The sequence below is a fragment of the Camelus ferus genome, chromosome 18 (genome assembly GCF_009834535.1).
Source record: "Camelus ferus isolate YT-003-E chromosome 18, BCGSAC_Cfer_1.0, whole genome shotgun sequence".
Taxonomy (NCBI): Eukaryota; Metazoa; Chordata; class Mammalia; order Artiodactyla; family Camelidae; genus Camelus; species Camelus ferus.
Window position 1 is genome coordinate 13,159,270 of NC_045713.1, and position 26,587 is coordinate 13,185,856.

At 52.2% G+C, this 26,587-nt stretch overlaps 1 protein-coding gene across 5 annotated transcripts in view; it reads right to left on the reverse strand.

Annotated features, from left to right (window-relative positions):
- Positions 1 to 26,587, reverse strand: part of UNKL (unk like zinc finger) — a 41,098-nt gene that overhangs the window by 12,509 nt on the left and 2,002 nt on the right. For all 5 annotated transcript variants that reach the window (XM_032460079.1, XM_032460077.1, XM_032460078.1 and 2 more), the window contains 7 exons: positions 17,332 to 17,508; positions 16,817 to 16,950; positions 13,497 to 13,632; positions 12,142 to 12,259; positions 9,497 to 9,581; positions 8,851 to 8,936; positions 4,181 to 4,243 (listed from right to left, as the gene is read on the reverse strand). In XM_032460079.1, coding sequence (XP_032315970.1) covers positions 4,181 to 4,243; positions 8,851 to 8,936; positions 9,497 to 9,581; positions 12,142 to 12,259; positions 13,497 to 13,632; positions 16,817 to 16,950; positions 17,332 to 17,508 — 799 coding nt within the window. The remainder of the gene's footprint in view (positions 1 to 4,180; positions 4,244 to 8,850; positions 8,937 to 9,496; positions 9,582 to 12,141; positions 12,260 to 13,496; positions 13,633 to 16,816; positions 16,951 to 17,331; positions 17,509 to 26,587) is intronic.

The window sequence follows — 26,587 nt, forward strand, 5'->3', positions numbered from 1 at the left end:
CCCTCCGCAGGCGAGGCAGGAACAGCAGTAACCTACGCACGGCACTGCAGACACCCCACGTTAAACCCCACACATGGAAACTGGCTGGGAGCCACCGGTCTGAGGCACTCGCTGGGACTTCACCCACCCAAAAACGTCACACTGTAGGAGCATGTGCCCCCTTGAAGACATCAGGTGATACTTTATCCTGAAAACTAATAACAACATCCTGGTTGGTCCTTTCCCTGAGGCCATGATAGTTACAGACATACTAGGATGGGCAGAACCCACATGGGAACCCTATCACTGGGGGAGTCAGATGTGACACAGTGAGATGCGGACCATGCCCCCTCCATATGATTTGTCTGCCTGGTTTCTTACTTTTTTTTTTTTCTTAAGGTTTAATCATTTATGGTTTCATTTTTTTTTTTTTGTACTTTTTCTTTTAATAGAGGTACTGAGGATGGAACCCAGGATCTCATGCATGCTAAGCATGTGCTCTACCACTGAGCTATACCCAACCCGCCTCTTTCTTTTTTATTGTGGTAAAATACACATAACATAACATATACCATTTTAACCATTTTTAAGCACACAGTCCAACAGCATTAAGCACATCCGCACTGTTGTCTCCAGAACTTTTTCATCTTCCCAAACTGAAACTTTATCCCACTAAATGCTCACCTCCCACCCCCTCCACCAGCCCCTGGCACCCACCCTTCCATCTTGTCTCTATGAATTTGACAGCTGCAGGGACCTCCTGTAAATGGGATCATACAGGATTTGTCTTCTCTGTCTAGCTTATTTCACTGAGCATTAATGTCTTTGCTTGGAACAAAGTGTTTGTATCACCCCCAAAATATGAATGTTCAAGTCCTAAACTTTAATGTGACCGTATCTGGAAATCAAACCATTAAGGAGGTGACCAGTGTGCTTCTAAGATAAGAAAGAGACTCCAGGGATGCACAGGCACAGAGGGAAGGACATGTGAGCAGAAAGCAAGACACCAGCCATCTGCAAGCTGAGGAGAGAGGATCTGCAGAAACCACACCTGTCTACGCTTTGATCCTGGGCTTCAAGCCTCTAAAATTGTGAGAAAATGAACTTCCAGGATTTTAGCCAGCCAGTTTGAAGCTCTGTTATGGCAGCCTGAGCTAACAGTCTTCGAGGTTGATGCATGTGTCAGGAGTTCCTTCCTTTATTGTGGCTGAATAATATTCCACTGGCTGGACAGACCACATGATGCTTCTGCCAATGGGCATGTGGGCTGTGCCCACCTTCTGGCTTTGTGAATAATGCAGCTGTGAACATGGGAGTATGACTACCTCTTTGAGATGCTTGCGATTTGCTTGAGTACATACCCAGAAGTGAAAGGTCTGAATTGTAAGGTGATTCTATTTTTAACTTTTCAAGGACCTGCCGTAGTGTTCTCCACAGCAGCTGCACCACTTTACATTCCCACTAGCAGCGCACAACAGCTTCCATTTCTCTGCATTCCTGCCAGCTCCTGTTATTCTCTTTCTCCTTGTTTACTTTTGAATAGTACCCATCCCCTAAAGGGTGTGAAATGGTACCTCCTAGTGGTTTTGGTTTACCTTTCCCCCCCTGTGATACTGGGCATCTTTTCCTATGTTTATGCGCTGTTTGTGCATCTTCTTTGGAAAAATGTCTACTCAGTTCCTTTGCCCATTTTTTAATCGGGTGGCTTGTTCTGCTGATGTTGAGTTGTAGGACTTCTAGGTTCTGAATATCAACCCCTTATCAGAGACATAATTTGCAGAGATTGTCTCCCAACCTGTGAGCTGCCTTTTATTCTGTTGACAGTGTCCTCTGATGCACAGATTTTCAATTTCGATGAGGCCCAGTTTATCTATTTTCTCTTTCATTGCCTGTGCTTTTGGTGTCACATGCAAGAAAATCGTCAGTCCCAAGGTCAGGAGGCTTTCCCATCTGCCTGTTTTTGAGTAACAGGCTGGAGAAAAACTCCTTCCGACATGGAGAGACACACTCATGTGCTGGGTGGCTGTGGGGTGACCAGGGTGGCAGCTCTGAAAGCCTGAGTGTCTGCTGAGACACGAGTCCCCGAGATGTACTACTCTTGTGAGAGCAAGCACCCCAGGCCTGACACCATGGGCTGCCTCTCAGGGTGGGACAAAGTGAGTCTTGGAAGACTGGGGTCTGGGCACCGTGGACAGTGTCTGTGGTCTTGGAGCCTGGACTCTGCAGTAACAGTGGGGCCACAGCAGGGAAGCTGCTTTCCTCGGTATGTTCTAGCCGGGGCCACCAGGTGAGCAGGTGGCTTCAGAGGAAAGGGCTGCCCAAGAGGGAAGATGGAAACTGGGGAGTGGGCTGGAGGTAACCAGGGAACTTGATTGCCTCTATTTATCAAAGAAAACTCCACACACCCTGTGCTCTCCACTCTGACGCAATGGCCGAAGACCCAGGAACAACAGCTGCTGGCCAGGGACACAAGGACACCAGGAACACAGGGACTGCAGCCGACGTGGAGGCAGACAAGGGGCCAGCACTCTCCTCTGGCCAGAGCGGATGGCGCATGTGGACTGCAGCCGATGTGGAGGCAGACAAGCAGCTGCTGAGCACCATCTGCCCATAAAAGCCACTAGGCTGGCCTCAAAGCCACGGTGTCCCCTGGGCATCCCAGCCAGCCCTTCAAATGGACAGGGATCCTCAGAGGTTCCAGGGGAAATGTGGACACCTGCTGACCTGGCTGAGGGGAATTCTGAGCTGGTTTGCAACCCTGCTCCCTGGGTGCTCACTGCCCCCAGAGCCAGGCTTTGGAATGAGATTGGGGGTGGCAGGGAGGGCGTCTCTGGGCGCAGGGAGAGCTGGCCTGTGGGTGAACTTGGCCAGTCAGCTCACAGCACCTGTTGGCTACATTCCCGTTAACATTTCACATTTCAGATTCTTAACGAACAACTTCTTGATTTCAATCTCTTTAAAAAAAAATGTAACTGGGTTGCATTTCTACTTTCAGTTATCCTGCTGGTTTCAAAAATGCGCTTTAGAAGCTCCTAATAGAAAAGAAAATGCCTCAATACCTTGCTCTGAAAAATTGCCAGGGAAGTGCCCTCAGGGCAGCAAGAAAACCAGAAGAAAGGGAGCTGTGAGCACTGCCCACTTGGGAATTTAAGATGAAGCTCAGAGCAGACACAAGTCACAAGCGCCAGTGGGGTGAGCACTCTGCCTGCCCCGGCATCTAAAGCTCTGCCTTTTCACAGTGTTGGGAAAACAAGCATCCTTGTGTCCTTAGGGCGGCGGTGATCAGGAAAAAAAAAAAAAAAAAAAACTGTTTCTCAAAACAACTCAGTTTAACAAGCACAAGGAAGCTGGGTGGAGTGGAACAGAGAGAATGGGCCTGACCAGGGGCTGCCTCAGGTGAGGGGCATGGCTGGAAGCCCTGCATGCAGCCTCACTGTGGAGGCGAGAGAACACACTGATCACTAGTTCCTCAGGTATGAAACTGTCTCCAGGTGGTGACCCAGTTTTGGCTCCAGGAGGGGCCAAGCCAGGCTCACCTGGGACGCTGCCGTGGGCTCAGCTGAGTCCCCAGAACTCAGGTGTTGGGGTAAGGACCCCCAGCACCTCTAAATGGGACCTCACTTGGAGTCAGGGTCTTTACCCAGGGAATTAAGATGAGGTCGTAAAGGGCGGCTCCTAATCAATATGACTGATGTCCTTAGAGAAAGGGGACCTTGGGAGACAAATACGGACACAGGAGGAAGAGGACGGGGAGAGATGGGGAGGAGACAGTGCCCACAGGCTGAGGACAGAGGCCCCCAGAAGGAGCAAACCCCACTGACACCCTGAGCTCGGCCTTCTGGCTCCAGACTGAATCAACAGCTATAGTTCAAGCCTCGATCTGTGGGGTTTTGTCACGGCCGCCTTGGGGCACTCACAGACAGGCAGGCCACCAAGGGTACCTCTCACTGCCCCCCAGAGAAAAGTTTAAGAGGTTTTGGTTTTGTTGTTTCCAAGGTATAACACATTTTTTTTAACATTAAAACAAAGAACACATGGGGCCGATGACTAAGAATATAAGAATGTGGTCATTTTACAAAGGGATATTAGCCAGATCAGTGTGTGAGCAAGGGAGGGCTGTAATCAGCTGCGTGTGGAATGTCCCAACACAGGCAACACACCCAGGCCCAAAGATAACTCAAAATCTCGCCCCAAGTGGTACCTGCTTACTGTCCTGCTCACTGGCTTTCTGGCTGCCTTCAGCCGGTGAATCCCTCCGCTTTGCCTGCAACAGAAAAAGCACTGGCTGTTAGAAGAAAAGAGCAGCTGACGGAGATATACCCGGAGGCCTAAGCTTTGCTCAGAATGCAGAAAACGCCGACTGAAATCTCACGAAACAGAAGAGGTTTTCCAGTCTTCTGCCTCTGTGTCCATCCTCCTGGATTCTGTTTCTTATACCTGACATGGAGCTCTGACCTCCTGGACGGTCTGTGTGAAGGCAGGCCAGAGCTCCCTCAACTCACAGCGTCGACAAACCCCAAACAAAGGAGGCAGGGCTGAGCCTCCAGAGCCGGGTCGTCTTGGACAGTCCGACACCTGAGGAAAAGCAGGATTTCTTGGAAGGCAATTCATACCCTTCCCCTTTCTGCCTGGAGATAGGCTAAGAATTTCCCTTTGTAAAGGCGCTCCCCTCTCCTCCCCTCCCCTCCCAAGCGGAAGGGAACAGCTTAACCACCAGAGAACTCTAACCACCTGGGTCAGACCCCAGGAAATGGAGCCTGTACAACAAACTCACTGGAATAACCCTCATTTTCCACTGTCTTCCCCCATAGCTTTCCCTTCCCACAATTTAGCTTCCTGTCAGCAGAAACCCCTTTGGTCTTATCTCTACAATTTATCTTTGTTTAAAGGGTAGATAAAGCGGGGAGGGTATAGCTCAGTGGTAGAGCGTGTGCTTAGCACACACAAGGTAAACAAACAAACTTTCAAAAAAAGGTACTATATTATATTTTTTTAAAAAGGTAGATAAGCCCCCAGGTCTTGCCTCCCTGTGGGTAAGTAACAAACCTTTTCTTCTGTTTAATCTGTTTTTTGTCAGTTTAATTTGCAGGACCCCAGGCACTGAACCTAAAATGGTAGAGGGAGCAGTTTTTTTCCTCTCCTGCTCTTATAAAAACCCTGATCTTCTAGGAAAAGTGTGCATGATGATGGCTTTGCCCTCAGAGCTCAGGGCCTGTACTCTCTCAGGTCAAACATAAGCATAAAAGGTGCTGACCAAAACATCCTTCAGATCTGAGGAATATCCTGATTTTTGTGCCTAATCTTATGGTAAGTGAATTTATGGTGGTGGCTCAGGTCATCCTGGCCTGCCTGCCTTCCTTGTTTGGTTTCTGGATTTGCAGAAGGACCCAGAAGGCTCACAGAGGGCAGAGAAGAGGCGGTGTCCACACAGGCCCTGACCAGGGCCCCTTCCTGCTGGGTTCGACCCTGAGGCCAGCCTGGTATATCTAGTTTCCTTGTATTTCTCTTGCCCAGAAGTGACCCCTCCTGTCCCCCCAGATTTGGGTGAGTCTCCAAAGGCACTGACCAGAGACCCGAGTTCTAAGAAACCAGGTCATCCTGAAATAGCTCTGCTCACCTTTGTGTCACAGTCCCAACCCGAGCAGGCCCCAGAGCTCCTTCGTGGGGCTTGTTCCCATCCAGGCCCTCCTGCCGCTGCCCTGCACCTTCACCTGCCAGGGCAGAGGCGGGCAGAGCTCATGCCATGTTGTCACCAACTCCCATCACACAGGGGCTTTCACAAGTAGGTGCCCGAGCAGGCACCTAACCATGCACGAACATTCCAGAATGGGGCAGAAGGGCGGGCTGTGAGGGCAGCTTGCCCCAGACAGGGCATCTGGAGCTTTTTCACTTAAGTTCAGTTCTGCCATCAAAGGTGACTGAGATTCAGAAAAACAGGGAAAAGAAGCCACCCTGCAATTCCTTGCCCCAACTTTAAACGAAAACGGTTCATTTGGGACAGCGACATCCACACTGAGGAGGGCGAGCTCCATATATCCCAATCTACATATTCCCTCAGGGTCACCACCGAGCCAAATGCCCCTGAACCCATGCCCAGAGGTGGCCCAAGCCAGCCCCACCGCTTTGGACCTACATGTTTCATGGACTCGTGAAACCCATTCGAGCATCTGCTGAAAACGTCAGGAAAAGGATTAGCCAGTCCCATGTCAGGTCCCCAGGAGAAGTCTGCACATTTCACACTGTAGCACTTTGCTCGGATCTTTTTAATGGACATGTCTTAGAGGATTTCAACTTCTTTCTCAATTTCACATCCTGGCCTCAGGCCCCTCCAGGTCTATCTCACAGCAGGACGACCAGAGGTGGTGGCTGCATGGGACAGTGAATGCACAAGACACTGCTGTTCACCCTAAAATGGCTCAACTGACACCCACAAGTGTAACTGAGGATCCATGAGCTAGGCGAGTCTGGGGGCAGCCCCACCTACAGCAGCAGTGGGCGGCGACCCCACGAGCCAGACCCAGGGGAGGAGCACAGGCACTTCCCAGGACAGCAGCCCAGCTCCCCACTTCACTGAAGGAATCAGCACCTCTGCAGCCAGACACGGGAGGCAGAAGGGCCGACTAGCTGCGTGGTCCCAGCAGATGAAAAGGAAAAACCCCCGTGACACCCCCTACCCAGAGTCAGCGCAGACCCCACAGGCCAAGGGCTCACTCCCGAGAGATGCCCGTGCTTCTGACATCCATCGCCAGCCCCGAGCCAGCTGTACGTACATCGGTGTTCCCAAGAGCCCTTCCTCTGGTTCTATCATTTTCTAGAATAGCTCGTAGAACTCAGTGAAACACTTCATAATGTTCACCAGGTTACTAAGTCATAGAGGATGTGCTAAAGGACGCAGATGGACAGCCAGCACTTCAGGAAAGGTCCAGGAGGATCCCGAGTGCAGGTACTTCTGTTCCCGCAGAGCCAGGACGTGCCCTCTCCACGTGAATGTCATCACCAACCTGGATGCTCTCCAAACCCTGTACTTTAGAGACGTACATAAGCTCATCGCATGGGCATGATTGATTATGAACTCAATCTCCAGCCCTACCCTACCCCTAGAGGATGGGGGTGGGGCTGAAAGTTCTAGGCTTCTAATCATGCCTGGTCTTTCCTGTGACCAGCCCCAACCCAGGAGCCCACTAAGAGTCATCTCATTGGAACAAAAGAATTATGATGGTCTCGGAGTCCTGGGTCAAGAGCTGGAGGGCAGAGACCAATATACATATGTTCTATTATTTCACAGTGTGTTTCCGTTGAGAGATGCCAGCAGGCCACACGGAGGGCCGATTCTGGGTATGGGGTGGGGGAGAGTGTCAGCAGACACGGCCCCAAAGCCAAGAGTGAGCAGTGGGGACGTTGCTTCCCTCTCCCTGGTCTCAACGAGGAATTCAGACCCAAGACAGACCCCTCAAACCCAGGACCACAGCTACAGGAGATGAGACCCCAGGCATTTCCCCTCCAGGAGAAAAACATGCAGCTGGTTGGTACGTGTGGCCGGACCAAGCCAAGAGCTTTGGGGTCCCGATGCCCACCTGGACTCTACACTGAAGAGGAAGGGATGGGAACCCTTACCATGCATAAGCCAGGATTTGGGACTTGTCATCGATCCCCACATGGAGATACTTGGGACTGGGAAGGAGGACCGGCCAGTAGAGAATGAGAAGCTCCCCTCCCATGATGCCCACTGGGTGGGATCTCCCCGTGCAGACCCGGCAGGGCTGATGACACTCCTGCTACCTGCCGTCACCCTGCCGCCCCGGGGCTGTCGCAACAGGAGCCCCAAAGGAGATGAAACCAGGGCTGCCGCTCAGCCCATGTCACCCCACACCCATCCAGAGCCAAATGCTGCCAAGCAGGCAGATGCCACTAAGGCCATCTGCACCAGGCCTGGAAGTCAGAGCTGACCCTAGACAGATGCTTCATTTCTTTCTTTTTTTTTTTTTGGTGGGAGGAGAGGGAGGTAATTAGGTTTATTTATTTACTTTTTTAAGAGGAGGTACTGGGAACTGAACAACCCAGGACCTCATGCATGCTAAGCACGCACTCTACCACTTTGAGATATACCCTCCCCCTTGCTTCATTTCTTATCTTAGTTTTATTTCAAAAATTTGAGTTGCAATTCACACAACGTAAGTGTAGCTTTTTAAAAGTGCAGAATTCCGTGGCATTTAGCATGTTTACAACGTTGTGTGACCATCACCTACATCTAGTTCCACAATGTTTCAAACTGCAAAGGAACCTTCCCCTCTGAGCTCTCACTGCCAAGGCTGAAACCCTCTATGCATGCGAGCATGTTAATTTTTTAAGTTGCAAAGTAATTAGAAGACAAAAGATGCCCCACTAGCATACATAAAAAGTCACTCCACCTTCAGGGGTGGGGGTACCGTTCCGGCACACCCCCAGCAGCCTGAGCAACAGGCCGGCAGGACGCAGGGTTGAGCCGATCCCCACTGTTCCCCCCACCCGCACAGGCACGAGGGTCCTACTCGCCAGTCCCCCTAGTCTCCTCAACCCCACCCCCCCCGAATCTCACTGAGACCTGCCAGCCTGGCCTGGGCTGCCCTGCAGGGGTCCCACTGGACTCAGGCCTCCCTTCACGCTCAGCCTGAGACTGCACCTCACACACAGCACACATGTGCGCGTCTGACAAAAGGCAGGGCCGGGATTCAGTCAGGGCTCTTTTAAACTCTTCTATGAGGAGCCACCAACCCCACAGGCAGACGGCCACCAACCCCATCACCCAAAGATCACACCCATCCATGCCCCTTAACAGTTGGATTCAGATCAAACAGCAGAGCAGGCACCCTCCCCAGGACGCCATCCACTTACGTGTCCGAGCTGCCCGCTGGGGGCCGCGGAGCTGCTGGCGGAGGTGAGGTCTCGGCAGCCCCAGTCACTTGTGGTTCCAAGGCTCTCTGCCGAGAAAGGGGGCGGCAGGCTTTGACTAGCTGCTGGCCGGTAGCAGAACTACATGCATGGAGTGTTTGGTTAAAGGAAACCCCACAAATTAGGGAGAGTGAATATGCACCAGTCTCTGACAGGATGGCTGTAGCCGCTGGTGAGAGTCACGAATGACTCGAACAGCAGAAAACAATGTAAAATTCTAACAGAAATAGCCACCCTCCCCGTTAAAATTAAAAAAAAAAAAAAAAAAGAAAGGAAGTAAATTCGGAATTTGCAACTTTGCTCACAAGAGCTGGCACCAAAATTCAAAAGCTGTAGGGGGAAGTGCTGGGGAGCATCAAGGAGGGGTCAGGCCTGTGCATTTCCTGTTGCTGAGGCTCATTTCTGCCTTTGGGGACTTTTCATGGGCCCATCTGGCCACCAAAATGACCACACGCCAGAACCTGGCCAAGGCACTCAGGACCCCAGAACACCTCGGAGGCAGGGCCACCCTGGGCTCTGTCTAACGCACTGCGCTGACCCTCCCAGTGTCACCCAGAGGTGGAGCTCCACCTGCCACAGAGGCACTTACTTTCCACATGTGCAAAGGCACAGAAAGGGCCCCGAGGGCAGTACCCGGTCTGACGCATGTCGTTGCACTTGGTTGATTTGTAGATCTAGGCAATAAAATAAAACAGCAAACAGAGAGGCTGGATCAGAACATGTTTCCCCAGGGGGCCCAGAGCTGGTTGCGTCACCATGTAGAGAACTAAGCCCCAAATCACAACGGGGTCTCCTGAAAAAGAGCACTGTGGACATGGCTCCCTGCCCGCCACCCTGGGATTCCCTGGTTGGCAAGGTGCTGTCTGCCTGAGGGACAGTGAGGGCCCGAGGCCACTCCTGCAGCACCTGCCCTTGAAAACACACACCAAGTCAGCTTGTCCACTTGGCATTTCTTGGAAGAGGCACCTGATTCAGTGCCTGGATACAACAGGAGCTCAGGAAATGCCTTTTAAGTGACCACGTGCATTGGCTCCACAACCAGACCCCAGGCCACCTCACTGGGGTCTGGTCCCCCAGCACAGCTGACCCAGGAGGGACAATGGTCTCCACGTCCCAGCCGCCCTCGCAGGCTTCGCCCAGATCCAAAGTCAACCCTGCCACCCTCCCGCTTCCCTGCCAGAAATGCCAGTCATTCCTTGTGGCTCTTCAACTGTCCCTTGAACACCTGCACCGAAATCTTAAGGGTAAAAAACAAAAGCATTTTCAAAGGGTGTCCAATTCAGAACCAAAGGTATCAGGGGGCTAAGTGCTGTCTCATGTGCATTTTAGGGGGGAGGGTATAGCTCAGCGGTAGAACATGTGCTTAACAGGCACAAGTTCCTGGGCTCATCCCTAGTGTCTCCATTAAAAATAATAATAATAAATAAACCTAATTACCTCCCCGCCAAAAAATTTTCTTTAAAGAAAGCTGAGTTTCATATGTGTTTTAAAGCACAGACTCTCCAAGCTAGGGGCCAGTTAGCTCAGCTGGTTAGAGCATGGTGCTGATAAAGCACAGACTCTCTGAACAGAACACATTTTCAAGAAACAAAATACCACAGCCTTGAGGACAAGGTGCTGTGCCCCTCCCCGCCCCAGAGCCCAGGTGCCCCATTTGGCACAGCCAGGTGTGCTTTTACTCCAGGGTCTGCTTTCACGCACAGCTCCTAACTCTTCTGCAGCCTGTCTTGCTGGAGCCTGAACCAACGCATGTGGGCACAGTGTGTGTGTGTGTGCGTGCGTGTGCATAACAGACGGCAAACATCCCAGAGGTAAGGTGACATGTGAGATGGGACATCCACGCAGCCATGTCGCTGTGAACAGCACTGCAGGCCTGACCTAAGACCAGGCCCACAGCCAGGAGTACTACCGAGTCACTTTTTCCTTCTCTAGTAAGTCACGGCTGAAATACACAACATTAAAAACAAACTTGGCTAGAGTTGAAATTCACTAGTAGCCATGGGTTTTAAGTCCCAACTCTGCACCTACACGATCCACAAAGAAAGAAGATCCCCTGTCTGGGAAACAGCAGTAGAGCCACAGAGAAAAGTGGGCAGGGAGTCCAAACCTCGGGCGCAGAGCTGGGAGGAGAGGTGCTAACTCTTTATTTAAACATTTCCGGTATCAACAAACATAAAGAATTTCCTGAGTTACAAAAACTGAATGAATGAACGAATGAGTAAACAAAACCAGAAGAGGGGAAAAACCAACTGGAGGCTGTGGCTGTAGGACCTGAAAAACAAGACTGGCCTTAAGGGAGAAGCCAGGAGGTGAGGGAGACACACCCCGAGGCCTGTCTGTGCTCAGCGCCTCCCTTCCATGGGCCCGGCCAACTCTCTTCCTCACCAGAGGGTGCCTCTCTGCCTGGTCTCTGCCTGGTCCCTGCCAGGCACTGACCATTCCACACCCCATTCTCTCCCTGCTGTTGCCTTGAGGCCCCTCCCATTCAGCAAGAGTGGCCCCTTAGCACAAAGGGATCAGCACAGCTCCCCCCACTGCCCCTCGTGCGCACACCTGCCCGCCCCCTCCTGCTCCTGGTTTTGGTGCTCTGATGCTCTCCACTGGCTCAGGGCTCTGAAGGGGGCTGGTGTGCTTGTTCGTTTTTTAACACAAATCCATCTGTGTGGCAAAGGGTTAATTCCACGGCTCCCCCATCTATACCCACACACCCCAAAGGAAGGACTGGCTTTGACTGGCTCCAGGGAGGCGACCTCTGAGCCCCTGGAATGTCCTGCCCAGTCTATCTCAGTTTATTTACCCGAGGCCACAGGCCACACCGCGGATCTACAACAGGACTTACGGTGGGGCCTGGGCCACGAGGCACCAGCTGGGCCTCTGCAGGGACTGGAGTCTGAGCTTGGCCCTGTCTGCCAACCGACCCCCAGGGAAACCCTAGACGCCAAGGCTTGGGTGACCTCCTAACACTGACACCATGAGTATTGCCACCAACACTGTCATACGCGGTGGCCGGGAGAAAGAAGCGTTGTCCACACGACTCCCTGGGTGGGGACAGCTGGAAGCTGAGGACTTGGACCCACCCCTGGGCCTTGTTCCTTTGCTGATTTGAATCTGCATCCTTTCAGTGTGATGAACCTCACTGCTGAGTTATATGAGGCCTCAGAGGCAGCCCTGGACCTGGGGCTGGCCTCAGGGCGTCACCCGCCCTGCCAATCGGGGCCGCGGGCGTTGTCATACCTCAGGGTGGAACTGCTGTTCTGTGCGCGAGTGGCAGTACTGACAGCTGTCCCCGCTCTCGCACCTGGAGGGCTCGCCCCACTCGTCGCCGTGCTTCACGCTGGGGCAGGGGGTGGACCTGCAGGGACAACCAGGAATCAGTGCAGGATGGACGTCCTCCCCGAGTGCCCTGGGGAGTCGGGCCTTCCACCTATGGCTGGGCACACCTGCACCACGAGGGGCCCAGGCAAGGGGCTCCCAGAAGCCCTGGCCCCTTCCTTAGGAGGACAGACAGAGGAAAAGCAGGGTGGGTGCCCAGTGGGACCCAGGATGTACTCGGGAGCCCATTTTCATTTTCCATAAAGTGTAAAATGAATCTGAGTCAGAGCCATCCACACCGACATGAGCAGCATCTTGGAAATGCAGCCAGGCCTCCTGCAGCAGGTGGGGAGGCCAGGCCTGGCCAATCGCCCGCCAGCAAGGGGAGCATGCTCCCCAACTTCTTCTGAGACTGTTTCAAAATTGAATGAGACTTCTGGTCTCACGATATGAAAATCCTAACCAATACTCTCTACCCTTCAGGGACTTCCTGGCAGCTTGATTGAACTGGATTTATTTTAAAAATTACCATCTGTGGGAAATAGGACTTTTGTTCTTTTTACAGTTTTCTGTCCCTTCGATACACTGTAAATTCACTTTGTCTTCTCGAGATGACATCTGGTGACTAAGACTGAGGGGGTCCCTGTCCCTCAACTCAAACTACTCAGAGGAGCAGTGACTCATAAGACGCTTCCTGCCTGAAGGTCAGGGCTCTCTGGGCCTGCGAGACGGCCTCAAGTGATCAGAGAGCAGCTCTTTGCTCAGAGAACAAGCTGGACAGAGCTTAAGACTCAAAGGAGGACCAAGGTGAGGGTCCAGGTGCCCAGGCACCCCTGGGGTCCTATGTCCCCAGCCCCACCATCTGCCAACTTGGTAAACCCAAGGGGGAGTAAGGCACCACGGTGAAGGCAGCTGGAGTGAGGAGGAGATGGCAGTGGACGAGAGCAGGACGGCCAGGTGCACAAAACAAACCCACCACCCAGAGGTTACCAGGCCCCTGGAGAGGGTGAAGTTGGGTTGCGGGTCGGTCCCCAGCCAGCAGGAGTGCACAGGTCACAGATGGGAGGCCAGGAGGGAGACGGGGGAGCCACACCCTCACAGCACCTGCCACCAGGAGGGATACTTGCCCAACTGGCTGGACGCCAGGGCCTTCAGGGAGGGTGAAGACAGCAGAGAGGCCGCTGCCTTAAAGAGAGTCATGTGCCGGGTGGGGAGCGCATGTGTGCAGAGGGGACCACCGACCCAGGTCCACACCTGAGAAACAGTCCAGGGCTCACCTGTACTGGAACCTCCGGGGATTCCGCCGTCGGTCCCGGCTGTTGTGGAAGTGCGGGCACGCGTAGCCCTGGCGGCAGAGGCGTGGGGGCTTGGGGCACTGCTCAGTCTTGTAGCTGCCTAGCACGAAGTTGGTGTCTGAAAAACAGGGGTCCCCCAAAAACGTGCACACACGTGCTCACATGGCAGCCATGAAGCCAAGAGGTGCCCGTCAACGGGTGATGGATAAACACCACGTAGCCCAGACACAAAGCAGAGTGTTACTTGGCCAAGAGGAGGAGTGAAGCACTAACACACGCTACAGCGTGGCTGAGCCTTGAACGTGTGATGCTCAGAGAAAGAAGCAGACACACAGGCACATACTGTATGACTCTACTTACAGGAAACGTCCAGAATAAGCAAATCCACAGATAGTAGATCAGAGGGTGTCGGGGGCCAGGGGCGGGTGGGGAGTGACTGACGGTGGGGAGGGGGCTCTTTGGGGAGACTAGATAGTTTTAGAACTAGATGGAAGTGATGCATACACAACACAGCAAAACCCCTGGAAATGGACACTTTAAAGTGGTGTATTTAACCCCAAGGTAAACCACCGGCTTTGGGTGATGCTGCTACATCAACACAGGCTCCTCGGCTGTGACAAATGTCCCTGCCGAGGTGGGGGTGCCGCGTGGGTGGAGGCAGCCGGTACGTGAGAACTCCCTGGACTTTCCACAATGTGGACACTCAACTTCTCTAAAAGACAAAGTTTATTTTTTAAACGGCTCATTTCATGATACCTGAATATTATCTCAGGGCAAAAATAAACAGAAGACCACGAGGGGTCATTGAAAAGCAGTAACTGATGAGAGAAGATTCTTGAAAACCATACCCATTCTTGGGCTGGTTAATAACTGACCTCCTGGTTTTGTTGTTTTTAACAAGGGCCGTTGTTTTTAATTACGCTTGCGCAGCTGGGCCCAGTCAAGGAGTTGAAGGAAAGATGGTGGGTGCGGGGAGCTGTGCATCACACCCCACTGACCAGGGAGCTGGCAGCACCACACGTCCCTCCATGTCAAACTCAGTTCCAAATAACTGATTAAATGACAGGGAACGTTAGCCACACGGCAAGACATGGAGAGAACAGGGGCAGTTTGAACAGAAGGGACAATTTTAAGAAAATAAAAGTTGTAGAACAGAGGGGTGGGTAGAGCTCAGTGACAGAGCACATGCTTAGCGTGCACGAGGTCCAGGGTTCAATCCCCAGTGCCTCCATTAAAAAAAAAAGATTCAAGAAAAAATGTAGAACATTTCTTCACAAGTATTGATCAAGGGCCTTGAAAAGACACAAGGTCCTGCACAGAGTGACACAAACCACAAAAAAGGGAGTGGTGTGGTAATGCCCATGAGTCACAGGGGCCCTGGGACGCCCAGGTGTGGGTGATGGATGAACAGGTCCAGCCAGATGTGGGGTATTACTTAGCAATAGGAAGAAACATGCCACCACATGCCAAAGAGACCTGGGGAACCCTGAATGCACAGCACTAAGTGTAAAAGCAACACACTGTGTGACCCCAACAATGTGGCAGAACAATGGGGTGAAAGATTGGAAGTCGCCGGGGTGGGGAGGGACGAGCCGCAGAGTATAGAGGGTCTGAGGGCAGTGACACTATCCCGTGTGACACCCTAAGGAAGGATCTTTGTCATCACATTTGTGCCCACACCCAGAGAATGCAGCACGTGGGCCAGGCCTGAACCCTGGTGTGAAATGTACAGTCAGTTAACCACCATGTATCAAGACTGGTTTCTCAACTATAACAAATGTCACCATGTCAAAGGAAGAGGTTCCTGCCAGGGCAACTGGGAACTCTGCCCTGACTGTGCAATTCCTCTATAAACCGAAAGCTTCCATAAAAAAAAGGTCTACTAATTAAAAATCCAGACCACCACCCATGGGTGGAAAACGAAAATGTGGAAGCAACAGGCTGGAGCAGCTCTTCTGAGGGAGGAGGGGGTGTCAGTGCCACTGGTTTAATCTGAACACTGGGAGAGCGGGAGCCAGGGCACCTAATGTTCAGGACACAAATCTTGGGCGCAGGCACTGAAGGTTCCCTAGCCTGACCCTGTCCAGGCGTCTCTTCCCTGCTTTCCTTTCTCAAGCTCAGTCCACCTGTCGGTGATGAGGGGACCCACACCCCTACCTGTGCCCTGACCGGAGCCCACAGGTGCTCAGTACCAGACCAGGGAGGCCAGCGGGCTGGAACACAAGAAAGGAAGTTCCAGAAGGACAAGAACCCGCAGGTGCCGGCGAGCAGGGAGCTGCAGGCACAGACCTTCCTCTGTGGGGAGCCTGTTCCCCCACAGCGACACTGCAACACAGGGACAAGCACAATGGCACAGTGGGTCCCCACCCCCTAGAGACCACCAGAGGACAGGCTCTGCAGCTGGGGCCAGGCCTGAGCCTGGGCGCACCAGGCATATCACCACAGAGGGCGGAGGGGCTGGGAGGGAGGCCTGGGCAGCTACCTTTATTAATTCAACCCTGAACCCAGGGTGGGCACAGGATTTGACAAGTGGAGGAAAGACACTTGGGAATTCACTGCTGAAGTAACCACAGCTTTGAGGTGTTCATGCACCTGAGAGTGAAGGTGGTCTGAGGACACACATCATCACTCACAAGGGTCCCTGAAACCCTCACTGTCCTCAGGAGACGTCGGAACAGGCAGCTTCATAGAGACAGAGCCAAGCTGGTGGGTGTCAGGGGCCGGGAAGAGGGGGACCAGTAACGGAGATGGGTTTCCATCCAAGGTAATAGGAATGTTCTGGAACCAGATGGAGGTGACAGCTGCACAGCACAGTGGGTGTACTAAACACTACTGACCTGCTACTTTAAAATGGTCAGAATGGCAAATTTATGTTATGAGTATTTTGCAATTAAAAAAAAAAATCTCACTGCACATAGCCATCATCTGTGGAGGCTGCTGGGGACATGAGTCCCACTGCCCCGATGGACTCAGCCGGGAATTCACGTTTCAGACAAACCACAGGGACCCAGATGCAGCTGATCTGAAGGCCACGTGGAGCCCACAGGGCAAGCATGAGGCAGAACACCAGCCCGGCTCCGGGACTGGACATGCAGTCCCCCTCCCCAGAGCAGCCTGGGGACCAGACGCCTGGGCTCAGATCCCACCTGGTCACATGCTGTAGAGGGGCAGAGGGTAACATGCTCGAACAAAGCCTTGTTTCCCCACCCAGCCTGTCAACAGGGCAATGAGGTCCCCAGTATGGGCACTTTACAGACAGAGCTGAGCTCCCCAACCCCCTCTCGGGGCAGCCGCAGGGTTACCTTGCCACCGGGGGTCCTCACCCAGGATCTTCTCCATCATGGCCTGGCTGGCCAAGACCCCGGGCTGCAGATCAGGGACGCCATCCCCGCCACCGAGCTGGCCATTCTGCAGGGCTTCCTGGGCCTGCAGCTCCCTGCAACCAAATGATACGCGGTTACAGCTCCATGGCCCGTCTGAAGCCTCTGAGGGGAAGAGATCCGCTGGGCCCTGCAGCTTTACAGAGCCACCTCTGAGTCACTGGAGATGCCAGCTGCCTAAGAGTTCAGAATGTGTGGCCTGTGGCCTCAGCGCCCCATCCTGAGGCCACGGTCTTGGCCCAGATTGCAGCAGCCTCAGCCGAGAGTGCTTGTTGAGGACTTGTGGTTCACAAGCTCCCTTGCACCCATGTCAGCAGGAAGGAAATGGGTCACTTTTTCCTTAGAAATAAAACCAAGGCCCAGGAAGAGTGACCTGAGGCAAGTGACACCTGTAACATGGGGAGGAGGGCAGTGCCCAGCGCAGGATGCCCACTTACCTGATGTCACACACCGGCGGCCGCAGGTCCAGGGGGCCGTGAGCGAAGGCACAGTGCAGCCCGTTCTTTACACAGTGGCCCCGGGCGTCTGTCTCGTGGATGCACGTGCCCGTCTTGTAGTAACGCAGGTGGTACTTGCGCTCTGTGTCCCCGGTTGTCCGGTGCAGATATGGACACCTGGAGGGCAGAGGACAACACACGTCGTCTGGGCCATAGGGCCACTGTGGGGTCACCCTGCACCCTGCTGGCTGGTTCTCATCTCCTTCACCCATGGAAGGAGGAACATCACCTGTCCCTGCTTGGACTCTCCCCTACAGCACTCAGAACCCCACAAACCCCTCAATTACACGTGGTAGAAAAACGTGACACCCAAGTTCCCTGAAAATCATCCTTCACAATTTTTTGAATAAAGTGGAAAAACAAAGCCCTCCCTGGATGCAGTGTCATTCATTTTACCGATGAGAATTATCAGATAAGGGACTGGTGGCTTCTCCCATCCCCGTCGTCAAGGGAGGGGGAAGGAGCCTGGACACGGCTGGAGGAGAATGCTGTGGGGACACAAGCTGGGGAGAAGCAGATGGGGGAGGCATGGATGGGGCAGCGTCACACGGGCCACGTGCAGTCCCAGAGTCACGCACTCCCAGGGAGTCTCACATGGCTCCCAGAGCAGCAACAGACTCGCGCTGCAGGGAGGTGGTGGCTGCACAGGTGGCATGAATGGTCCTGGCACAGGCAGGGCAGGGGACTGAGCTGGTCTCAAGGTCGAGCCCTCCAGACAAGAGCCACAGACACAGAGGGGAGGGGACACACAAAGGACCCCGAGCAGCCCCAGAGTGGCCTATGGCTGACGCAGGGCCATGGGTCCTAGTCCCCAGATCTAAGGACAAGGCCTGCATCCCCAGCAATGGCCGGGCAGCACCATGTGGGGCTTGGAAGGGCCCACTCCCTCTTCACTGTCTGGCAGGCTGTGGAACTGTGAACCCAGGCACTGGGAGCACCTGTTGGGGGGGGGTCTCCCCATGCAGAGCACAGATGGTGGTACTCTGACACTGAACAAGACTGAAAGTAAAAGAAAAAATGACTTGGGGACCAACCAATCTAAACCCCCACATTATAAGACGAAGAAATAGAGGCTTAGAGTTGGGATATCTCACCCCAGACCTCATGGAGCCCCTGGGGTGTGCAGGCTGTGAAGGGGAGACAGAGAGGATGCCATGCCCTACCAAGTCCCTGGGTCCCCTGGAGCCAACCAAGCAAAAGTCAAATGCTAAGACCACGTGGGCCCAGCAGTCCCATCTCCAGATGCACACAAAACGGCTGGAAGCCGTGTCTCGAAGAGATACGTGTGCCCTCACTATCAGAGCAGCACGATTCACAACAGCTCAAAGCTGGAAACAACCCAAGTGTCCACTCACTGATAAATGATGAGCAGAACGTGGTCCACCCAGTGGAATAGGACTCAGTATAAACAGGAAGGAGGCACCAACACAGGCTACAACATGGAGGAGCCTCAAGACATTATGTTAAGTGAAAGAAGCTAGACACAAAGGGACATACACTGGGTGGGTCCACTCACACGAGGTCTCTAAAGCAGGCAAGTTCATAGTAACGGAAAGTAGAAGGGGGGTACCCGGGCTGCAGCGGGGAGTGAGTGTTTAATGGGACAAAGTTTGGTGTGTTTTTCTTTTTTTTTTTTTTGGCGGGCGGGAGGAGGTAATTAGATTAATTTATTGATTGACTTACTTATTAATGTATTTTTTAATGGAGCTACTGGGGATTGAACCCAGGACCTTGTGCGTGTTAAGCACATGCTCTACACTGAGCAATACCTCCCCCCAGGACAGAGTTTCTGTTTGGGAGGATGAAAAGAATCTGGAAATAGACAGTGGTCATGGTTACATAACAGTGTAAATGTAATTAATGCCACTGAGTTGCACACTTACAAGATGGTTGAAATGGCAAATTTTATGTTATATGTATTTTATCACAACTTTAAACAACGCCCACTGGAGACTGACAGAGGAGAGAGACAGACAGAGAGATCGTCTCTGTTTTTAACTGAGATACATCACACCTACAGGAGTGTGAACACGTCACACCTGAACAGCCTGTGGCATTTCACAAACCAACACCTAAGTGATGGCACCCAGACCAAGAGGATGGAACACGGCCAGCCCCCTGGGTGCCCCTCAATGAACACACGGGGGAAGATGACCACACTCTCCTGTGAGCGGCAGGAACTAGAAATAAGGCAATTCCTTGCGCCCAGAGGGAATTCCTCTAATAAACTGTGTAAATACTTCTGGGGTAATCCCAGAAGTCGGTACCAATCACCAGAGATCTGAGGGAATAAGGAAAAGCGGAAGATGGAGAAAGGAGGACACAAGACAACCTGGCTCCCACTTTGTAAAAAGAGAAAAGACAGAAACTTTAGAAGAATTATTACTGTATCATATGTAAATATGAAGAAGGAAACACCACATGTGCAGACAGTGCTCTATGTGGCTGAGGACAAGCTGATTCCTTCCTGTTCCCAACAAGAAGTTCCAAGAAACATTTTCAGGAGGTGAGAGAGAAATGGTCAAATACCTACTTAGGATTTTTTACTATATTAGGTACTGATGCATCCTTGTTTAAAATTCCTTACTACAGAGTTCCATTTAGCGTTTCAAGTTCTCCCATGCATCTTCACACCAGTGCTGGGATATAGCTCGGTCTCTGGGAGCCCAGAGAGGTGAGGCTGTTGTGGAGCCTGTTCTAGGACAAGGAGCCCCCCCCAACTTCTCACATAAATATATAGACTAACATCACTAACAAATAAAAACATGTAGAAATAAAGATGAGGAACTCAGAGGACAACGGGCTAGAGAAATAAACAAGGCATTTACAAAGGAGAAAATGCAACCAGTCTCGACCACTAAGAGGCACTCCTCTTGCTTCTGATGAGACAAATGCACCAAGAGGCCACCAGGGCTGAACCCCAAGTGCAGCACTCAGGCAAAGTGACACTGCTGCCGGCAGAAATGCCAAGTGACAGTCACCAAGAGGATAGATGCGCTCACCCTCTGACCCAGGATTCCCCAAAGACAGACTGGCAAAAAGAGATAAAACAACATACTGTTTGTAATCACCAAAGGCTGGAGACAACGGAGTTGTGATATGAACATCAAGGGAGCTCAGTGCAGCCTGGAGGAATGGGTAGTCCTTGAGGACAGCTATGGCGGGGGCGCCAGGAAGTACCATGAGGGAGAAAGCACTAAGAAAAGGGACTGCAGCACACTACAGTTTACATCGTACGATGAGAGGTAAGAATACAGATGTATCTGCTTATATCAAAAATTACAGAAGGAGGAGTTATTGTTTCACAGGGACAGAGTTTCAGTTTGAAGATGGAAAAGTTCCGGAGGTGGATGGTGGTGATGGCTGCACAACAATGTGAATGGACTCAACGCCACTAAACTGTACACTTAAAAAAGCCAGGCTAAGAGATTTAATGTTATGTATGTTTCACTACAATAAAAAATACAATGATGTAAGCTAATAGGAAAGCGGCCATTTCACAAAAACATAGTTTCAATCCTCAGAAATACTCATGCATCTACTGTAAGGTAAGCAAAACACATTTCAGGGTCTGAGGAAAGAGGGACCAGCAGAGCTAAGCTGAGGCAGGGTCTGCAGGTTTATCTGGGGAGCCCACCCACAGAGCTGCACCAGGGCAGGACCACATGGCCCTAATCATCGCAGGCGCACCAGCTGCAGGGGTGGCAGAGGCTGCGCCCCCACAGCTCCAGGGAGTGGATGCAGTGGAAGCCTCGGCTCTCTCGTTTTCTAATGTTCCCCAGTGGTCCCTCAGGTCAGCTCTAAGCATCGTTTTGTTTCCTTGCCAGTACCATCACCATGGCAACCAGAGCCTGGCCAAGGTCTCCCCTCTCCCCAGCACCGAGCACCGAACGGGGACTAACATTTCACTCAGGGCATGTCACCTCCCGCTTATTACACAACTTAAGAGCATGAGCTGAGCTTAAAATACTGGAGAAGATTTAATGAAAAGAAAATGACTTCACCTAAGAATGTCTAAGAGACAAAAGGGAAAACCTCAGAACACAGTGGCAGAGCCTGGACCCTCCTCGGGGTGGGGAAGAGGCTGGCGGAACCCCAGGGGTCAGCCAACAGAGCGGGCAGATGCTTCCTTGCCCCAGGAGTTCACTCATCCATCCCCAGGGCCACCGTGTAGCTGACTGGTGGAGTCACTGACAGCCCTGCAGCACCTGTAATGTGACCAAGTGTGACTCAGCTCTGCAGCTCGCCAAATTCAAGGTGGCACCTGTGGTTCCCAAACCCACCCACCACAAGTGGTGACCCAAAGAGCAGAATTCAAACAGGCCTCCATGGGATGATGTGATCCAGGAGCACATGCCAGACACAGGCCTGGAACCACGAAACCAGGAGGTGGCGCAGAGAGGAACTTGCCGGGGGCTCAAGCCTGCCACCTGTCTCCAGGAGAACCCGAAATTGTCCCTCTCCCTCCCGCTATTCACTCAAAACAGAAGTGGACCCACAAACTCAGACCCACTATGCATCAACACTGGTTAAGCCAGGCCAGAGCAGGATGGAACCACCTGGAAGTTCTGCTAACCCCAGGCTGTCTGATCCCGCTCGTCCCGGCAGGAACCTTGGATCTTATCTGCGGCAAAGTTCCCAGGTGATGATGTTGCTGCTGGTCTGGGGCTGCAACAGGAGAATCACTGGGCTTGGAGAGACCCTCAAGTACGTGACTCTCTCCTGGTCCTCCAGGAGCTCAGGCACAGGAGGGGACCAGAATATAGCACACAAGTAACTGAGATGCAAACTGACTGGAACCGAGCAGCCTCACTCAAGTTCAGAAAATGAGTGGCAACAGAAAGACGGGAGAAGGAAAGACAATTGTGGGGAGCAGGGGCACGGGAGTGGGGAAGGCAAAAAGGTGGGGCTAGTGGGGAAAAGTCTGAATGTCCCCCTCTCTTGGACACTCAGGGTCAGGGGCTATCAGCTCACCCTGTGTTGACCACGCCCACCCATTCAGGCTGGTGCCCCTCAGCCTCTGGCTTCCAAGGGCTGCCCTGGGCTCCTGAGACAGGTCAGTGACCCCTCATTAGTCCCTAACATGGACCATCAGCCCAGCAACAAGTACACCTCCCTCCTCTGCACCCACAAAGCTGTCACTCTCTCCAAGGAATCTGTCTCTCTGCAGAGGCCGTCTCCCCACTGGCTTCCAAGGAGCACCAGAGCTCCCTGTGCTGGATGCTTCCTCCAGGTCACCTCCTCAGTCCCCTGCCCGTGTCACTGAAAGCAGGAGGGACTGAAGTGCTGCAGTCAGCGTTGGTCAGTCTCTTACAGCTCCAACATAGACACCTGATTGTAATTTCCTTAAGTAGGACAACTTGTAAACCAAAAAGTGTGTGTCTTCTAATCTGTAAATAGCCCCTTGACTTCTAAATATTATGCTCTGATGTTCCAGACCTGCCCTGGCTTTCTCCTTACCCCAAAAGCCCAAGCAGAGTTCACGCATAAGATCAGTTGAAACAACAACAGTTTATAACCCTCCTGAAATGAATGCATTTTCAACTAGGTCTTAGGGTCTAGGACACCCAGCTTTTTAAAATTAAACATTGCAAGATCTTCTCTCAACAGACAAGTCAGGCTAAGGACGAGTATGACACAGCCAGCACACCAAGCCTCGTAGGTGTAGAAAAGTTTCTGTAAGTCAGCAAGCTCCCACAGTGCCCAGATTCGTGGCTGGAAGGCCCCTCAACTCACACATCGTCCACCCAGGCGACAAGGGGCCCGTGCCCCCAGGTGCCCCATATGCAGTGAGGAGGGAGGGGCCTGTAGGGAGAAGCACCAGGCTGCCAGGTGAAACCATGGTAGGGAGCCCTACAAACAGTAAGGCAGAACTCTAGAGCCAACCTGGGAAGCTACAGCACACTAATGCAGCAGGACGGTTTCTTACTAAAACCAAGAAAATCTATAAAATGTGATCTGGAGGACCACCCCCAGGGACTGCCTGCCTAGGGCAGAAGGAAGGTTATCAGAAAAGAGGAAGGTTACTTTCTACAAGATACAGTTAAGGACTGCTTGAACTGTCTTCCAATGGAAACATTCCCAGGGAGAGGCCCCTCAGACTCCTGCGGGAGCCTTTTCTTTTTATGCGTCTGACCTTCACGCACAGGGGTCTCCTGGAGGAGGGAGGTACCAACCACACCTAGGTTCTCTGTGTGAAAACCAGCCCTGATGATCTGCGGCCGTAGGCAAGCAGGACCAGACGGGAGCCCGGGGCGGTCCACACCCTGTGCCCAGCTCAGAGAGGCTTTCAGGATGTGACTGGACCCCAAGAAACCTCCGACCAATTGGCGCTTTCCTCCAAGCCCCAGCCTAAGAAATACCTGAGACCGATCTACGTGGGTGGGAACACCGACCCAGTGGGGCTGGGCCTGACCCCAAGTTCGGAGGCGGCGCCTGCTCTGCCAGCTCGTTCTGGGCCGACTCGCTCTGGGTGGACTACAGACTGCGCGCTGCGAGCAGCGGACCCAGACGATCCCGCCAAGCAGTGGGGAGACCAGTTCCCACGGGGGCGGGGCGGCGAGCACGTGACCCGGAAGGCCAATCGCAGCACGCGCAGGGGAGGGGGCGTGTCAGCCAGAACAAAGGGCGAAGCGAGAGGGAGAACCTCGGGGCTCGAGCGTAGAGGGGCCCTCCCGGCCACAGGGTGCCCGCCCTGCGGGGGTGACAGTGGGGGGTGACGGCAGGGGAGGGGCCAAGGAAGGCGGGGTGACAGAGAGGAGGGGGGGTGACTGCCCGAGGAGAAAGGGGATGACAGCGGGGGACTACCCATAGGTGATAGCTGGAGTAGGTGGCGGTGACTGTGGGGGAGGCGGTCACTGGGAGGAGAATGACAGTGAGAAGGGAAGGATGACTGACCACTCGCCAATGAAAAGGGGTGACAACGGGGGTGTGAGAAGGGGAGGAGAGTGACTGCTCACCAATGAAAGAGGGTGACAGCAGGGGAGGGGGCCACAGGAGGAGGGGTGACAGCAAGGAGGGGGGAAATGACTGCATGCCTAGAAAAGGAGTTGACATCAGGTGTGCCAACCCTCTTGGGGGTCCCATCCTCTCCTGCCTACCACTCAGCCCCACAGTGCCCCCATCAAGCTCTGAGAACAACCTTGGATGCTTATATCACCTGACACTACCTGAAGGGTCTTTGCTCTTTGACATATATTCATGATTTAAAACAAAAGGTTGGTAGTAAATATGCCTCAAATAGACATTTCAAGAACCAATGAACTGAAATAAAAGGAAGGCCTTTTCCTTGCTCTGAAAGGTAGTATCTATTTACAGATTCCATGGCAACCCTGCCTGGGCCAGAATATGTAATTCAACAGAATGAACTCTGGGAAAGTCCATTCTGGTGGAACGAGGGGTAATTATTAAGGAAAGATTCCCAGGGGAGACATGTGGCCTGTCAAACACTTTCTATGGGGCTGAAGCAATTCACCTCATGGGCTCAATAAAAGTCACAAACAAAATCTTTAGAAAAACATGTGTATTTCCATACTATGTGTACATGTACACAGGATGCATCCAAAATAGTATCAACCATTGTAGTCCCACTCTTCTTCTAAATGACAACCTACATGCTATGTAGGTTACATGTTAATATTTTCATAGTAAGTAACTGCAATATTACTGAATCAATATTTGAGCCCAGCTTAAAATGACCATCCACAGGTAGGTGTTCATTGCAGCACTTTTCATCCAATGGGAACTGGACCCCACCCTTATGCCCAGCAATGGGACTGAATCAATACCAGGACATCCAGACTCCAGAACCCAAAATAGCTTTTAAAACATGCTTTCTTGGGGGTAGGGGAATAAGCTTAGTGGTAGAGTGCCTGCTTAGCATGCATGACATCCTGGGTTCAACCCCCAGCACCTTCATTAAAAAAAACAAGACGAAGAAGAAGAAGGCAGAGGAGGGAGAGGAGGGGGAGGAGGAGGAGGAGAAGAAGAAGAAGAAGAAGAAGAAAGAAAAAAAAGAGTAAAACATGCTTTCTTTTCATGTATTAAAAGCATCACCAGTTAGCCCCCTATCCTGGACTCTGGAATGGGGTCAGACATGCTGGGTGACTGGATCCCTGCACCAGGGTCTCAGCAGTGGCCTCCTGGGGGCAACTAAGGACTTAGGGTCCAGAGAAGTGACTGACATGGCCAAGGGAAATGAGGGACCAGAGGCCATGTCTCCACTAGACAAAAACAGCTCTCTTCTAAAGACTCGCTTGCAGGGAACAGCAGCTCAAGAAGCAGTTAAATAATGCATTTTTAAAATTTCACAGAAGTCTAACACCATCTTAACCCAAGTGGAGCTGGCTATGTTATTTCCCCAGGCTTCAGGCTGCCTTAACAACAATCCTATTTAACTATCTGGTGTTCAACTAAACACCTTTCAGGAAGTGCATAAAGCTTATAAGATGATCACCATACATCCAAGGTTTACTCCCAGGCCTAAGCATTTTTGAAAACTGATGAACAAACTGACATGTCTCCCCGTGTAGCAGGGTGAAAGCTGTCTTCAGAAGGGACCAGGGGGTGTGGGGTACAGCTCAGTGGTAGAGTGTGTGCTTAGTATGCATGAAGTCCTGAGTTCAATCCCCAGGACCTTCAACAACAACAAAAAGTAAAAAGGGACCATACCTGGAGGACTGCCTCCCTTCAGAAGGTCAGGGGATAGAGGCTACAAGAACTCCCCCAAGACAGGCCCCAATCAGGACAGAAGAACGAGCTGCTCTTTCCAGACGGTCCTAGGGCACAGCCATGCCACCTCACCTCCAGGTGGGAATGGACACCCCACCCCCAAAACGTCCCACAGCAAAAAGCAAAACCTCTCACTACCAATGTCTGCTGGTTACATGAGTATACAATTGGGCTTGTACTTTCCCTGTTTTCCCATTTGATGTATTTCAAAATAAAGACATCTGTTCATAACACCATCAGGAAATTTGTTTAAAAAAAAAAAAAAACCTTGATTTCTTAAACTTTAAAAGTGCTACACAAGTGACAGTCTGCAAATAACTTTCCTATCAATTTTTTAAAAATTAAACACATAAACAGCAAGAAAGGAAACATTCCAGATATATTTGCACAATGTTAGCAAACATCCTAACAAGCTCTCTGACCAAAAAACAACCGACAGCTACAAAATGGTTCTAAACTCAAAAAG